This window comes from Notothenia rossii (assembly GCF_949606895.1).
Source record: "Notothenia rossii genome assembly, chromosome: 6".
NCBI lineage: Eukaryota > Metazoa > Chordata > Actinopteri > Perciformes > Nototheniidae > Notothenia > Notothenia rossii.
Window position 1 is genome coordinate 20,841,997 of NC_136909.1, and position 16,464 is coordinate 20,858,460.

The window sequence follows — 16,464 nt, forward strand, 5'->3', positions numbered from 1 at the left end:
ACAGGGAGCTATATGGTACGACTTTAAGATGTATTAGATGTTACTAATGTCCTTACAAATGGTTATGAAGGGTTATAGATCCGTTATTAAACGTTAATATGGACAGTCATATTGTTTATCAAAGGTACATTAATGGTTAATCTATCTCTGGTCAGCAAAGAAAATTGCACTTAATTTTACTGACAGTTATTTTGATATTGACATTTGTTAACATGTATTACCACGTTTAAAGAGATATACAACATCAGAAATTGCCAATTTAGATTTTACATCCAACCAGTAAAATGGAAGAAGCTTATTTTCTTATTTTAAATGAAATCATGTTGCTCCAGTCAGTGCAATAAACAGTGATAATCTCAGTGCTTTTGGGAACATTAGTTGGTTATAAAATGAGTTTTGTTATGCATCGTTTCCTCCGTCGGGGCAGTCTGCCCGGTTGTCCCCCTCCACGTGCTCAATGGGGTGGAATCTATCTGCATGAAGCCATCTGGTGAAGCGGAACAAGTGGCTTTTCGAGAAAAATTTAAAACACACAAACTTAATCCGGCATCACACACGCCTTCCGGATCATTAAAAAAAAACAGGTCTGTATTTGAAACTGCCATCCCAGATTCATGACAGGAAACAAACGGCACTATGAGACATGACAATATGCTGTCACATATTTGGGTCGCAACGGGCAGAAATCAGCCCAGACAAAACAATACATATGCTCACTTGAGTGCGTTGCCAACCATGCGTAAATGTCCAATTTGACTGAATACAGCACCAGAAGATTTACGACCCCCCACCCCGCCCCTTTAATCCTCAATGTGAGATTATAATGTATATTTCTAGTGATGATGGCTAAAACGAGCTGCCACGCAGAGCTTGGGGATACAAAGAGCTGTCAGTGGAGACATCGCCGTTGAGGGAGAGAAGGAGGGTAATGGTACAGTAGAGGAGATTAGGGCGGGGTTTCCTTCCAAGATGAGGCAAACTAAAATAAAAATGTGCTTCTTGCAGCCGGCGCATGTATTTTAGACTCTACGGACAGACACAGTCTCCTGCGGAGGGAGGGAGAGGAGGATGGTGATGATGATGAGGATAAGGTCTCAGCAGCAGCTCTTCTCTCTTCATGTTATCTCACCTCCCCTCTGAAGCTGTGGAGCTTTTGATCCTGTTTGCTTAAGCTGCAGCTGCTGTTTGTCTCTGTGTGTTTTTCTACATTTACTACAATCTTATACCTGGTTGCTGCAACATCTCCCACCATCAGACCGCAGCCATGTCGGACTCAGAGGACATGGCGGAGTTCGCCAGCATCGTGGAGCGGATCGAGCGGGGCGAGGTGAGTGAGATCCGGATGATTTACGGTCCTTCTGACAGCAGCGGTCTGTCTGTCATCCTGCTGCCGACAGCAAACAGCACAGAGCCGGCCTGCAGGGCTGTCAGGGGAGGGGATGGATGCTGTCAGACACAGACCGCAGCCTGTTACAACTCTTTCCATTCATCTATGTCACATTGTATTGTATCATGCTAGCGTACTGTATTCTAATACTATAGCATGATGTGGGGTTATCTCCTGTTATGTTGATTTAATAGCCATTAGGCCTACAGTGAAACCCACCCCTATTCTATTCATACTGTAACACGATTTCAGGTGTGTCTGCTATTCTGACCAAGGCATTCATTACAGGCATTCAGTTTAATTGCGTCATACTAATCATTGACATCAATATTAAGTCTATTATTATCAAATAGTGTATGTGCCTCTATAATTCTATAGACTATATTTCAACATTGTAATAGTAGTATATAAATAATCCCTAATCCGGCCTATTAATTGAATAGTCTATAAAGATAATGATTGTTATCTATCTGTCTATACGTCTGTTTGTCTGTCTATATTTGACACTTTATTCATTGTACATAGTAATACACCCTCTTCTTTTTTATTCCACTCTTTTCTGTTCTATCATATGCCAGTAAAATCTGTGAGCTAATGCCACCATTATGCAGTTCTTACATCTTGGTATAATCTTAATCTTTAGCCTGCCCTGTAATTGTATTTTATATTAGTGACAAATCCCCATAACTCTGTTCTGATATTGTAAGAAGATCTGACCCTTTTTCTTTACAAAGAAGTTAACAACTTACCCTACAAAGACCTATATGCTCTATTCTATGTCAAGGTCTAGTGGCTTTAAGGCATTGGCGCTTCTATTATTAGAGCAAAAGACGTGAGCATAAATGAGTGAGTTTAATTAGAGGTCCAAGTCAGTGAGTATGTTGGTAGTTAGATAGTGCTGCAGGCCGATCACAGACTCCTGTCAATATGTGGAACACTTGGCAGCAGCTGTGTGGTGAGATGGGGCACTGGGTTACTGAGGTGTGTGTGTGTGTGTGTGTGTGTGTGTGTGTGTGTGTGTGTGTGTGTGTGTGTGTGTGTGTGTGTGTGTGTGTGTGTGTGTGTGTGTGTGTGTGTGTGTGTGTGTGTGTGTGTGTGTGTGTGTGGGGGGGGGGGGGCTGTTTTTCCTTTTCACCCATTTGTTTCAGACTGACAGAACGTGTTGAAATGAATCTCTCCTGCTCACACAATCTGTGACATTCAGCCATGTATGAATGAGCTGTGTGTGTGTGTGTGTGTGTGTGTGTGTGTGTGTGTGTGTGTGTGTGTGTGTGTGTGTGTGTGTTTCATGTGGCGCATGAAAAAAGAGAGGAGACGTGAACTAGATTGACTCACTAACTAGCTACAGTATAGCTGAATTCAGGAATATTTTTATGTATTTTATGTAATCAAGCGTTTCTTTCACATTAATATCAACACGGTTTACTCTTACGGCTGTGTTGACAGAGCGAAGAAGCTTACATTGTGATTCCAACAAAAAGAAACACAACATAACAGCGGTCCTATTGTGAGAGACTGTATTTTTGTTTCTTTTAGGCTACATGATCAAAACAGCCTGCACAAGAGACTTACAGACATAGTGTTCCCTAAGTATCCGTCTTGATTCGACAATGTCTCACTACATTGGGTTAAACAGTAAATTATAGGTTTGGACCAAGGTTACATACTCTGTAGAAATGCAATTTTGTATTTTTAACGTTATTTTCCATGCCCAGAAATGCATTACCTGGTCAATGGTCAAATGTTTAGGACACTGTTTTCTCTAAGAAGGGAAATAGATTACATTATTATCTGCAGTGCCTTCAGTGACTGTGCATTAATTCAAACATTTCACCCATCTCAGTCTCTGCTTCTGCCCAGCGTTGTAATTTTACACTTCCATTCCTAAAGACAGCTCCCTCTCAAGAATCTGCTACTTGGTCCATTTTGTTCCAAACCATTGTTGGGTTGATCTGCTAGGGGGCCCAAATGTACAATAAAATGAACTACAGACCTAAGCAACGGAACTGCAGAAAGCGATTAGCAGATCATAAATACCCTGAAAGAATGAAAGGACCCTGACAATAGTAGTGACTGCAAACAGAAATTATAGCTTACTTAGGCCTCTTTTATAAAGTAACCTAGGAACCTTCTGAGGGTTGAATATAGTGGCCTGTCAGACTCTGAAACCTCATTAGCATATTTTATACACACACGAAGAATGGTGTGTAGAAGCTGATATATTTTGTTTAACTTTAGATTTTAATTACTGATATACACAAACGTATAGATTCTAAACTAATGAAGTTTATCACACATGTCAAATTCCTGCACTCTTTGCACTCTCTTTGCACTATAAAACACACATTTTGTTTAAAGTTATTAACCTGCTAGCAGTGTATTGCCATGGGGGGTAAGAAGAAAACCTAAGTATGTTATATGCTACATAGCGTACTTGAGTATTCCATGTTATTCAACCTTTTTTTACTTCTCTAAAATGTATAGTAAATAGTAATACTATACAACCTAAAACACAAACATCAGTAGAATGCAAATCCACAACAACAGTAAAATGATCAAAAACATAATGTATTATGCTAAAACACTGACAGGGACCATTTCTGCAGCAGAATAATTGCATAATTTAGTACATTTTGCTGAGAAAGCCTCGATACTTTCACATTTGGAAAGCAAGGCTTCTAGGTGCAGTCGACTATTTTCACCATGGGATATAAATAACTTGATTGTCTATTTTTAACCTACATGTAAATCACTCGGATTGAAAAAAAAACAAGGAGACAAAGGAGAAATACTGCAGACTCTCACATTCCAATGCCTCCTAAAACCCCCTGGAAGGACATGTTGGATTGATGAGTTAAAGAAAGTTTACGAGCAGCACATGAAAGCAACATTAGTACCTCCCCCCCTCCTCTCTCTCCTCCCCCTGTGTGTGTCGCACCCCCTGCCGCTGATTCACAGCAGCGTCACTCTATTTAAATTCACTGAGCCGTGGCTGTCGGCATCTTCTCCTCCCGTCCGAAAAACTTTGTTTTTTTAGCTCGAACAGAAATCGCCGGATAAGGTGTTGTTTTACCCTGAGGTTTATAGTTTCTCCCTCCCCATGTCTGCAGAGATGCGGCGTAGCAGCATAGCTCCGGTAAGTGGGAGAAAAGACAATTCATCAAAACGTGTTTTAGTCCCGTCATTGTTCAACATGTAGCTTCTCTGCTGTGCATATTAAGAGCCCGGACATTGTTAACGCTATTAGAGCTGTAAACTACCCCCAGTGTGTCCATTCATTACTTAGTTGGCCATTGTTGAAGATTTTTAACGACAGATTTCGCTTTGAGCAGGCTTGGGGACAGCTACTGTTGGTCTACTTTCTGGTTAAACTTCCTCTATTCTTCTGCTTATTGTCTTTTTAAAGCGTGCGGAGGCATTTTTCCTAAATGAATGTTTGTTCACAGCAGGAGGGAGATAAACTTTATGGGGATGTTTCAGCCCACCACCTGCAGTAAATGAACTAATCAGTCTGTGAGAGGGCAGTTTTCGCGCTGGATGTCGTAGAAACTCTATCCAATAGTCTTATTTATGTGAAAACGTGTACTGCTGGAATCGTGTATTTCAATGTTTGTCTATATTTAGCTAGCTGGGCTTAATCCTGGCTTATGTAATGTATCAGAAACATGGTAAAGACACTGTCATTGTCACTGCATCAGAGCTTTTCAAAGTAAAGTTGAGTTTTAAAAATTAAATTGTACTTATCTCTATGAACCCACCTTATAAGGTCAATTTTCCCACTGCACTCTCAGCAAAGTGCTGTTTTCACAGTTTAAAATGCAGACAATGGGCCTATTTTAGCTGCATCTAATATGAACTAATAATAGGTTATTGTTCAGAGAATCACAGACAGCTGTATCCTTGCCTCCACGTCTAAGGTTGCCAAGCTTATTCCAGACTGATCTGTGAAGCCTTCTGTTCCTTTGTTTCTTCTTCTCAACTTAAATTATGGTAAATGACAACAGCAGCTGTGAGGTGGTGCTTCATGTAAAACTCCTAACTTCAAAAACTGACAAATGTTTACATGGCATTTTTTAAACAAGCATGTCTCCATCTCCAGGTCCCGATCAAGAACATCGAGAGGGAGCTGATCTGCCCGATCTGTAAGGAGCTCTTCACCCACCCGCTGATCCTGCCCTGTCAGCACAGCGTCTGCCACAAGTGTGTCAGAGAGCTTCTCATGCTCAACCATGAGGACTCTTTTGATGCCGGGTCCGAGTGCTCAATGCCGGGCAGCCCAAGGTCCAGGGTGCCCTCCCCGTCCATGGAGAGGCTAGACAGGCTTGTGAGATCAGGTGGGTCTCGGGGTAAGGAGCCAGAAATATTAGTTTTTCTCCATAGGTTGAACACATATGCTCTTATGTACAGATTAGTGCAGGGAAGAGGATCTCACATTTCTCTTTTGAAATCCTTTTGAGGCTTTAGTAGGAACAGTGGTCTCACTATGTTGTTGGGTATCCCTACCATTTTAGTTGTTATGTGAGATGATGGAAGCTAATAATCAGGCATTTGTTATTGTTAAGTATTGAATGTATCTTTGGCCGTCTGTGAAACTTCCAAGGAAGGCAGTATGAGTTTTCTTTCCCGTCATAATTTTGTTCAACTATCATCTCATTGGCTGCATTCAACAGGTTTCAGTGGCTGGAGCCTGACATTTATCTTGCATAGCGAAGGACAAAAGGCTTAAAAAAATATCTATATATAAAAAAAAAAAAAATGTGTGGTTACATATGGAAACTGAATTTGAATGAATAGCTAACCAACAAAGGAGACAATGCAAATGTAAACGTTAAGCAACACAACAATGGACCAAGCTTTATTGTTTGATATCTGGGTTTCGGTGTGGCACAGACGCTGCCCCTCCTCTCTCTCTTGTCCCACATAAACAAGAGCGATCATAAAAAGTTATTTAATCATTTTATGGCTTGGCTGTAACATCGTCAGTCATCACTTCCGCCTCTAATCCAGGCTTCATTAAAGAGACAGCAGGGGAACTTTGACAAGCTGTAGTTTTGTCTAGAAAGAAATGTTGACAAGCTCTCTCAAGCCCTAATTGTCTCCACTGTCTGCCTCTGATTGCCCAGAGGCATCAAACATCCCCGTCAAGGATGCAGGGGCTCATGTATTTTAATCAGATATATAGGCATATGTGTGTCCTGTGTACACATGAGTGAACAAAGCACATCTTTTAAGGTATTTTAGAATCTTATAACCAAGCTGAGCTGGAGGGAGGAAAAACTGCGGTTGCGGGTGTTTTGCAGGTAGCTAAATTGACTTGTCACAAAAAATGTTATTTTCCCTGCTGAACAGGCAAGCCAAGCCTGAGCAGGTCAATGTCTAAGCCTTAAAAACGGCATGACTGGACACAAAGCTGTCTTTCTGCTTTCTGAGAGCTCTGGGCTACCGGCCATTTGTATTAAGATGTCTTCTCATTTGAACTCTTGTCTTGTCCACTCTAGTTGAGAAAAACAGAGTTGTGTCCGACTTCCATTCTACATTGCCTGCTAATTCTAATGTAATATGGGTTCATAATGAATAATGGTAACAAAGCAAATCTAGGTCCTACTGATAGTGCAACATCTTACAGAATACATATAAAACCAATACCATTTTGTAAAAAACATTTTGATCCCTTTTTGAAGCTTACTAGGTGGTCAAATCCACCAGTGCTCATATATCTATCTTTTATTTTGGCTAACAAAATATTTAACATACTTTTCATGTTGTATTAACAGTTAAAGCTGTATCAAATGTAAGGTGTCTAATCAATAACCCCCTACTACATGAAACTTAGTGGTATTTGGTGTAACTGTAACCTGGTATCCATTTAACTGAGATGCCACGTAGCCTCAGAGCTAATAGGATCCCCAGAGTACAGGGAGGTGAACTACTTTTTGGGAGCTATTCATCCAAACCTCTGAGAGCGGGCCCTTGAACACAGCCTTCCTCATTCAGACTCCCCTTTTCAGCCTGAATGAATTCATTCTTCACTGGCAGGACTGCATGTGTTGACGCAGGAAATATTCAAATACTGCTTTTGGTGTAAACAAATCTCACGCCTTGCTAAAAGCGAGTGTGTGCTAAAGGACAACATGTTTTCCAGTTTCATTCTGACTTATTGTGAATTGATGCAGAAAGTAATTTAAAACTTAATTTAGCAGCATCTCATAAGGAAATGTGTAATTCCCTTGGGGATTTACAAACATGGTTTTTTTTCTCTGTGTAAAATACATTTAATCAGCAGATTACATAATGCATATTATCTGTGCTTTAAGAATATTTGGGAAACCTCAAAGTACATTATGAGCAAATAAACACCCGGGCAGAACAACCAAGCATTCTGCTGGCCCCCTCAACACTGGGAGAACAGATCATTTGTAGCCATGGTGACGCAAACTGCCTGTAAGGAATGAATGAATGAGGGATTAGGTGAAGGGAGAAAGAAAAGACTTAAGGCTATATTTATCAATGTGCAGCTTGGACAAGTCTTGCTGGGCATGGAGAGAGGCAAGGTGGCTACTAAAACTCCATCAACATCTTATTTTCTGTTGCCAGGGCTCATGACGGAGCATGACGCATTGTTGTTCAAAAGCTAACTCTTGACAAGTGCACTGAAAAGTTGGTTTTAAGATTTCTGCTTGAACATATTGGCGAAATAAGCATATCTTTTTTATTTTACGTTGGTGATAATGATTTATACAACTCGAATGTATGCACACAAATATGTAAATATTATGCTAGAGGAAGGACTGTTAGCTTAAAATCTGAATGTCTTGTACATAATGCAGTTTACAATTATACCAGTTCCAGTTTTTTGAGTCTGGTTTTACTTTTGAAATGATGGTTTCCTAATTTAAAAACAAGGTAGACAAAAGAATGCCTCGCTTTTCTCACTTCCGACTATTGATTTTGTTACCTATAGCAAGTGAGCTAATTAAGCTAACAGTATCTCTGAATTCATGATTTAAAGCTGTAGGTCCAGTGGGAGGGGTTCAGTGAACAGTCAATAAACACATGTATAGTTTGTTTTAATTTGGGAAAAAACTATAAAAGGCTGGTCGTATTGTTTCTTTTTTTAGGATGTTCTTACCTTTGGACAGAGCCAAGCTAGCTGTATTCCTGTTTTTGTTTTTTTTTAAATGTTTTTTTAATTTTGTCTTAATACCAGTTGAACTAAGCTATTCATTTCCTGGGTTTAGCTTCATATTTGGCAAGAAGTCAAATCATGTCTCCCAAAATGCCAAACTAAGGTATTCTTTTAATGCACATTTTACAGTACACTTAGCCTAGTTTTGAAATATCAATGCAACTTAAGTGCACAAATCAAGAGTTGGTTTTACTTTTAACAACTGTTCACATCCTGTATGTATGGTTGTATGTGTATTTTTAAACACACTGTTTGTTTCACTATAAACTGCATTACCAGATTTTTCTTGTGTTAACTTTTAAGTTGGCTTTGTTTCTTAATTGTCACGTTTAACTAAAAATGGTTTCTCACGTCACTTCCTATTATGCATTGTTTCTTTTTCATGTTGTTTTCACCTCACTTTTCTGTTCATTGCTTGCAGCCACAGTGCGAAGGTCGTTGGGAAGTCGAGGTAGACGCGGGATCCGTTTTTTGAATAGCTGTAGTAGTGAGTACAGTGTTACTAGAAACCCTGTGAAACCCTAGTTTGGTTCTTCCTTTTCTCTACTTAGTCTTCTTCAGCCATGTCCACACGACCATACAAACTCACACCACTGGCTAGTTACTTTTCAGCGGATTTAGTTTGGATGCTGAATTTTAAGTTATAAATTAAAAATAATATACCCCTTTTTAAAAAAAATGTCTACTGAGCTTAAAAGTTATCTAATTTTCATTCCAGATTTAACAAGGGCTTTAAAGGTGATTAGAAGGTTTTGCATGCTTTTGGTTATATCGCTTCTTTATGTTTGGAAACGAGGGGGGAATGGTGAAACCCTTAAAGCGATGATGCGTCAGCATACAGGGAGGCTGACTAGAGGAATAGGGTGGAGTAAAGTAGGAGAGATGAAAATCAAATAAAGCTAGAGTCCTTGATGGGGAGTTTTGGCAAGTAACTTTTTAATGAATTAAAAGGTGCCAAGACTGAAGTAACTCTATGTGCATGCACTCGCTTGGCTTATTAGTTATTTTGAAAAACCTGTTGGCAAGTTAAGCTTTTTTTTATTGAGCTGAACAACTGTTGAGTCAATCGCACACTCTGAAGAAAAACCTCCAATGTGCTTGGGCTTGCTAAAATTCCTAACTGGATTGTTCTGACTGATACCTGTGTGCCTTTAGGGTACTGTACATGCTTGATTTAAAAATAATTAGTGCTTGAGAAACAGTTTATAAGAATGCAGACCTGTTCCAGCCTACTTCTAATCACTTTGGGTAAGATGGATTCATTGAAAAGTGTCATTTCTGGCCAAGTAAAACAAGACTGAATAATGAGATACTAACTGAGATCTGTTGCTCTGATTAGGCCTACTTGTGCAGGTATTTGACAAGCTCAGTGGTTTTATAGAAACATTTCAAGCACAGATATGTATTTGACTTTTAATATACTCTCTATACTAATTTCCAGGAGTTGCCTTGAAATTATAAAATAGAATGGCAGCAAATGATGAAGACTTGTTAACAGGCCTTAATAAACAGGACTCTATTTTGTTATTTACATTGAAACAATAACAAATTAAATGCACATGAACATTGTTTAATATTAATTTAGATACGTGAATACGATCACATTTACAGGCTAACTTTCTGAGTAGCAATGCTACGTCAGTTCAAGCATCCGGCGCAGTCTGATCAGTGCAGGGGAAAAACCAAGCCCTTTTTGCTCTGCAATGACTCGTCAGTTTCTGCCTTCCACTCTGCCTCCCTCTGCAGATACACACACACACACACACACACACACACACACACACACACACACACCACTTTCCTGCAGGCATCTCCAGTCTGCTTGGTGTTCGTTTACACCTGCTGAGTCAATATGCAGTGACCTAACATGCACATGAATACATATACAGTATGCATGCATTCACTCATCATCAAAGTCAAAAATTGTCTGCCATACTCCTCATCCAATGACTTTTATTTTAATGTCATCACCATTATCAGACTAAGTTTCTCACAGTCACACCACGTCCACCTTTGTCATATGAATTCAGGTAGGTAGGGTCATTGATCTGTGGCAAACAAAGCTCCATATTTCAGTTTGTTGTCTGGTCTCAGACAGATTCGACCTCTAGCTAGTTAAGCGTCCCTGCACTGTCAGTCTTTAGTTCTGCTCACATCCCACGGCATGCACATGGCTACACATTTCACATAGTTTACGTTTGCTGTTCTGCCCCTGCTTTCCCCTAAGCGTCACCTTTTGCAAAGTGTGGTTTTTAAGTCGTGTGTTCCTGTATTTCACTTACCTGAGGAGTGTTTGATTTAATTTTCAGGTCCTCGGAAACGAAGTGGAAATACTGGCTTACAAACTGAGATAAATCCAGCACTCCTTTCTTCCCCTCTTTCCCAAAAACGTGATGCAATAATTTTGTCATTTATTTTGCCTTGTAGCGAGTTCAGTTTGCTGGCTTTGAGTGTGTTGAACAGTGTTTTGCGTTCCCCAATGCTTGCGTCTGTGATGTGACCTTGTGCTACAGCTCCTTGTTTCCCCTCATGTCAGTGTTGTTGCTTTGTTCCAATGCTGCTGCATCTGTAACAAGCACACTCTCGTGAGAAACTCTTAAAGCAGCTTTGCTTTAAGAGGAGATTTGCTGTATTATGAAGATAAGTGTTGATGCATTGAACTGGACATGTAATATTAAATCTGTGCTTGATTTTTAAATATGCTTTTTTTTTTTTTATACTTTCTATTTTTGTAATCACTCATACTAGGTAAGTGTAACTATTTCCTTTGTCCAGATCATTGTGAGCGCTTGCATTCTCGTCATTCCCATGGTAAATGTTAAATGACTTGCCGTCTTTAAATTGATTTCTCATACCGACAGTGCACTCTCTATTTGCTCCAAGGATGCCATCTTCCCTGTAACTATCCTGTGTTTTCAATCTGCCCCAGTACTCTTGGAAAGTCTCCCTTCTTGGACTTATTTCACTATAATGACAACTGCTAAACAAATGGCCTGTACTGATGTCTTGCCCCATACAGCCATGTCTTTAGAGAGTAGTGGTCATTGTGGAAATGAAGCACAAAGGGAGACATACTGAGACCCTATTTGTGAAGGCTTATGTGTTTATCAAAGGCATTTTTTCCTTAAGATCATACTTGGAAAATCATGCAGATGATGTAATGCTGCTTTTGTGACTCCAGCCCAGAATGTGTTCAACACAAATGGAGTTCACATTTTTTTTTTCAAAGCCCCCATTTAACTCCTGGGAACTATGACTTCAGTTTGACTTCAAGTCAAAGGACATTGTTGTTCACATGCCAAAATAGGGCCTCAGTCAAGAGCTGAAACTGGGTGACCTGAGCTATGGCCCTCGATTATGCATGATCTTTTTTCTCACTTGTCCCTCTTGACTCTCCTCCAGGCTCCATCTCGTCACCGGGGTGGCGCAGAGGGTCTGTGACTCCCCGGGTCACCACCATCCCATGCCCAGGCTGCCAGCATGACATCGACCTCGGAGAGCGAGGCATCAGCATGTTGTTCCGTAACTTCACACTGGAGAACATTGTCGAGCGCTACCGCCAGGCCGCCCGTGCAGCCGTCGCCATCATGTGTAACATCTGTAAGCCTCCGCAGCAGGAGGCCACCAAGAGCTGCATGGACTGCAAGGCCAGTTACTGCAACGAGTGCTTCAAGCTGCACCACCCCTGGGGCACGCCCAAAGCTCAGCATGAGTATGTCGGGCCCACCACAAACTTCAGGCCCAAGGCAAGTGTCCTCTATCAATGCCTTTGTGAAGACTTTATTTTCCTCTATCAGTTGTTTTCTAAAGGCTCAAAGACACATTCACTGCATTGTTACTCAGCTGTTGGACTATTAACATCTTTCAGGAGATAAGATGTCACATGAGTCCAAAATAAACATTAGCATCGATAGATTTGGCTTGAACTAGTTACATTTGAGGAGAATTCAGCTGGAAATCTTTTACTATCTGGTTTTCCTGATCATTACCTGATTTTCAGGAATGTTGTTGGCCTTGCAATTAGCCAACTACAAAGTTTCGGATCCAATAATAATTTAAATATCTGAAAACTTGAGTCACTGGTTTGAATATATATTGCATTGCTTTTCCAATCCCTTTAGTTGATCAAACATGCCTTCTTCCTGAGGATCTTGAAAAAGGGCTGATTTTTAAAAATGTTTTAATTCTATTTTAAGACTTCAGGAAATGGCTCGCAGAGAACTGTCTAGAAGCTTTTTATGTCCAGGCCATCTTCCGCTTTCACTTCAGTTTTCGATCACTGTAGATTTAAAGAGCTGTTTATTTTAACCCATTGTTCTGTTAAATACATCAGGTCCTCATGTGTCCAGAGCATGAGATGGAGAAGGTGAACATGTACTGTGAGGTCTGCAAACGACCAGTGTGTCACCTCTGTAAACTGGGAGGATCCCACGCCAACCACAAAGTCACCTCCATGGGCAGTGCCTACAAGATCCTCAAGGTAACACCTTCACATAATGTAACACTTTGAGAGGAGAGGCCCGCTGCCTCTGGGTGTGGTGGAGGTGTCGAATAAATCTGTGCAAAGTTATGGGTTATTTGGATTAAGGCTAAAACCTACAGTTCATTTTTATCATTTATTCATTTTTCTAGATTAATCCTTTGGTCCAAGATGATTCAAAATGTCTTGCTTTATCAGAACATACCTTTTTTTTTTATTTCGTTTTTTTTATTAAAGATTCCATTTTATGCGATACAAAACAAAGTGTAAAGCAGGATATCCTTATTTGATAGGGTACATCTGCACCTATCAATGAAACATTTCTGTTTTTTAATTCATAGATGGATTAACTAATTGTCATAGCTCCTACAACAATTGTAATACAATTCTCTCATAACAAGAATTGAACTGAGATTGAACACAATGTCACTTTTAAGAAAGCCTTTTAAAATGGTGTCAAAGCAGCCTTGTAACTTCAGTACGCTGAAACTTAAACATGTGTCGATGATATTTAGTACAATCTACTAAAATGTGATATTGTATCTTAACGTAAAGCTCCCTTCAAGGCAGATTGAATATCAGAAGTTAAGTGACTGACTGATCCCTGCATCTCTCATGTCCTGCTCAAATATTAATGTCTCATGTGTATCTGTGCTGCACCAGACCTCGGATATCATCGCTCTTTTGGAAACTAAAACCCAGGCTGGCTAACGGGGTTAAAACAAATTGGTGTAATGTGCGTTCTTCAGATTTTTTTTTTCTCCTCTCGGTAGAAATGATTTATATCTGTTTGAGTGTTAGGTTTAGTTTATGTGGGAAAAGTGTCTCTAGATTATTCTATAAGAGTTTTTAGTGGCTGAGGCAGAATGAGACAAAAAGCACATGAAACCTTTTAACAAAATGGGTTTAAACGTATTGATTAGTAATCTAATCTTGCTTGCATGAACACTCAGCTTAGTGGACATGATGCAAGGTGGTTTAGCACACAGAGGCAGAATCTGTTTCCTAATTCAATCTGCTAGCCTGTGTTTGCACAAACACTGTGCTGCTTAATATTTAATGAGACCATTTGTTGCCCATGATTTTGTGTACATTGTCTCTACAAATTGTAGGGAGATGTATTGAATGTCCCGGAATCCTTCGTCAGTCAGGGAGAGGCTCTGGTTTCAATAACTTAAAACAATAATGCCCTGTCATTGTTATACTGAATGTTGTCTGACACAGCACCCACTGTAACAGGCTCTCACGCTCTCACAATGAAGGTCATACAGGACGCCCTGCTCAACAGCTGCAGTTGTGAATGTGATGTAAGATGAGAGAAAAATACGCCAACCTATGTCAGAGTTTAGGAATGTAAATCTCTCGAGTCCTTAAAATGGAACATTTGTGAATGAAGTTTCATGTGTATCGGATATAACCAAAGCCCAAGTTATATCTTGTTATTTGTCATCTTAGTGCTGTGAAGGGGCTTCAGAGTTTTAAAGCTTTTTTGTAAAACTAACATTATGTGCTGATGTTTTCTCTCCCCAGGAGAAGCTAGCCAAGAGTATCCATTACCTCATCAGCAAAGAGGACCAGGTCAGGGCTCAGATTACTGATCTGGATCTGCTCATCAATCAGACGGAGGTGAGAGCTGACTCATCCTGCTGCAGGTCCTTTCCTCACTCCGCTGCCAGAATCACGTCTTATGCCCCCTCAGAAACGAGTCCCTTTGCTAGATGTTATCAAGCACAATGAAAACGCATGTTCTCTTTTCTTACAGAATACAAATATGTATACAGCTTACACAAACCAGTGAGATAAATTGAGCATTGTCTGTGTACGAATAAGGAAGGTCACTAAACAAATGTTATGCAAACCACACAAACACGGATCATAGGATTTGCCTACGAGTGTCCCTCCTACATGTCTGGGTTTCAGCCTCTGAGCTTGTTCCTCTTTCACTTGTATGCTGGTGCTGAATGGGTAGTGTTTACATATGTCTACACTTTTGATGTTTGTAAGCAGGGTGTGTAGGACTAATATGTCTGGGATGCTCTTTAAAGAATTGTTGGTCCATAAAGTCTTCTTTCGTAATACCCAAGTTGTGTAATGTGTGTTATATATTATTATTATTTAAACAAGTTATTGTACTTCCTTGAATATTACTGCAGAAATTAGGATGCAATATATTATATTTTCAACTGTTTATATCCACCTTCTTTCAAACCAGAGTTTGATACAATGATCAAATACTCTGACCTTTCAAAAATGTTTGCATGAAGGGAGGTACATGAGAACATTTTATATCTTTGTACAAACTAACAACAAAATGTATCTTCTTCTAAAAGGACAATGGACAGCTAGCAGAGCGCCAAGCCAATGAGCACTTTGAGCGTCTGTTTGAGACTCTGCAGGAGAGGAAGTCTGAGATGCTGAAGTCCATCGAGCAGTCTAGAAACCGACGCCTGGACCAACTCAAAGTTCAGGTATGACATACTACGGCTGAGTTTCATTCCTATTAATCATTATGTTTCTGCATAAACATGAATCATGCTTGCATCAAACACATGACAAATATCGACTTGTTTGTCTCTGATAAGTGGTGCAATCGAGCCTTTTCTTTTGAAGGGAATTAGTTTTCTGAGGATTCCAAATGTTTTAATGAATTGCTAAAGGTAAAAATGCCCCTGTGTTTATTTTTTCTCAGGTGGAGGAGTATCAGGGCATGCTGGAGAACAGTGGTCTAGTGGGCTACGCTCAGGAGGTTCTGAAAGAGACGGATCACTCCTGCTTTGTACAGACTGCAAAGCAGCTGCACACCAGGTAAGCTCACTGACAATCCTTTTTACAAAATGTCCACTAAACTATGTAATTGTTGCCTTACAAATGGTCCTCGGATACATTTCAGAAGATTTTTAAATCCCAAGATATCATTTATAACAGCGAAAGTCCACGATCATGGATGAGTTTTTGTTCCCCTTTCCAGTCATGAATACTTAATGTTATGGTGAGATATTAAAGATTCTGAATTATACCAGGGGCCTTACAAAATTGCAATTGAATAATAAAACCCCAGTAAATCCCAAAAGATGGCTGTCTACATCTCAATCAATAACACAAAGTCAGCGATTAACATTAACATAAAAGTGTGTGTGCATGTTTAAAATGGAATGCACATAAGCACCTCTCCGGCGTCTTGGAAGATTTCCTCTCAACAGGAAGCTGAGCTGTGCAGGAATGATTATTCGCACCACTAAAATCCTTACTGTAAACTGTGGTTAGCTGTCTCATAAATAAATAAGAAGCTTAGTAATGATTACCAGATATAAATCCAACACACTTTACAGAAGCCAAACATAACTGTTTAACAGGCCCCACAGTGGGAGACTGAAGTGAGATATGACTACTTTCTTCTGCTTGCAGTTTATC

The 16,464-nt window shown here is 39.9% G+C and overlaps 1 protein-coding gene across 3 annotated transcripts in view; it reads left to right on the forward strand.

Annotated features, from left to right (window-relative positions):
* The first annotated feature begins 1,020 nt into the window (after positions 1–1,020).
* Positions 1,021–16,464, forward strand: part of trim36 (tripartite motif containing 36) — a 28,426-nt gene continuing 12,982 nt past the window's right edge. Inside the window, exons 1-7 of one of the 3 annotated variants that reach the window (XM_079688449.1) lie at positions 1,021–1,327; positions 5,487–5,733; positions 11,976–12,319; positions 12,907–13,053; positions 14,584–14,679; positions 15,384–15,521; positions 15,743–15,858. In XM_079688449.1, coding sequence (XP_079544575.1) covers positions 1,265–1,327; positions 5,487–5,733; positions 11,976–12,319; positions 12,907–13,053; positions 14,584–14,679; positions 15,384–15,521; positions 15,743–15,858 — 1,151 coding nt within the window. In that variant the 5' untranslated portion in view covers positions 1,021–1,264. Of the gene's footprint in view, positions 1,328–4,313; positions 4,524–5,486; positions 5,734–11,975; positions 12,320–12,906; positions 13,054–14,583; positions 14,680–15,383; positions 15,522–15,742; positions 15,859–16,464 lie in introns of those variants that run through there. The other 2 variants (XM_079688450.1, XM_079688451.1) reach the window with 2 other exon arrangements.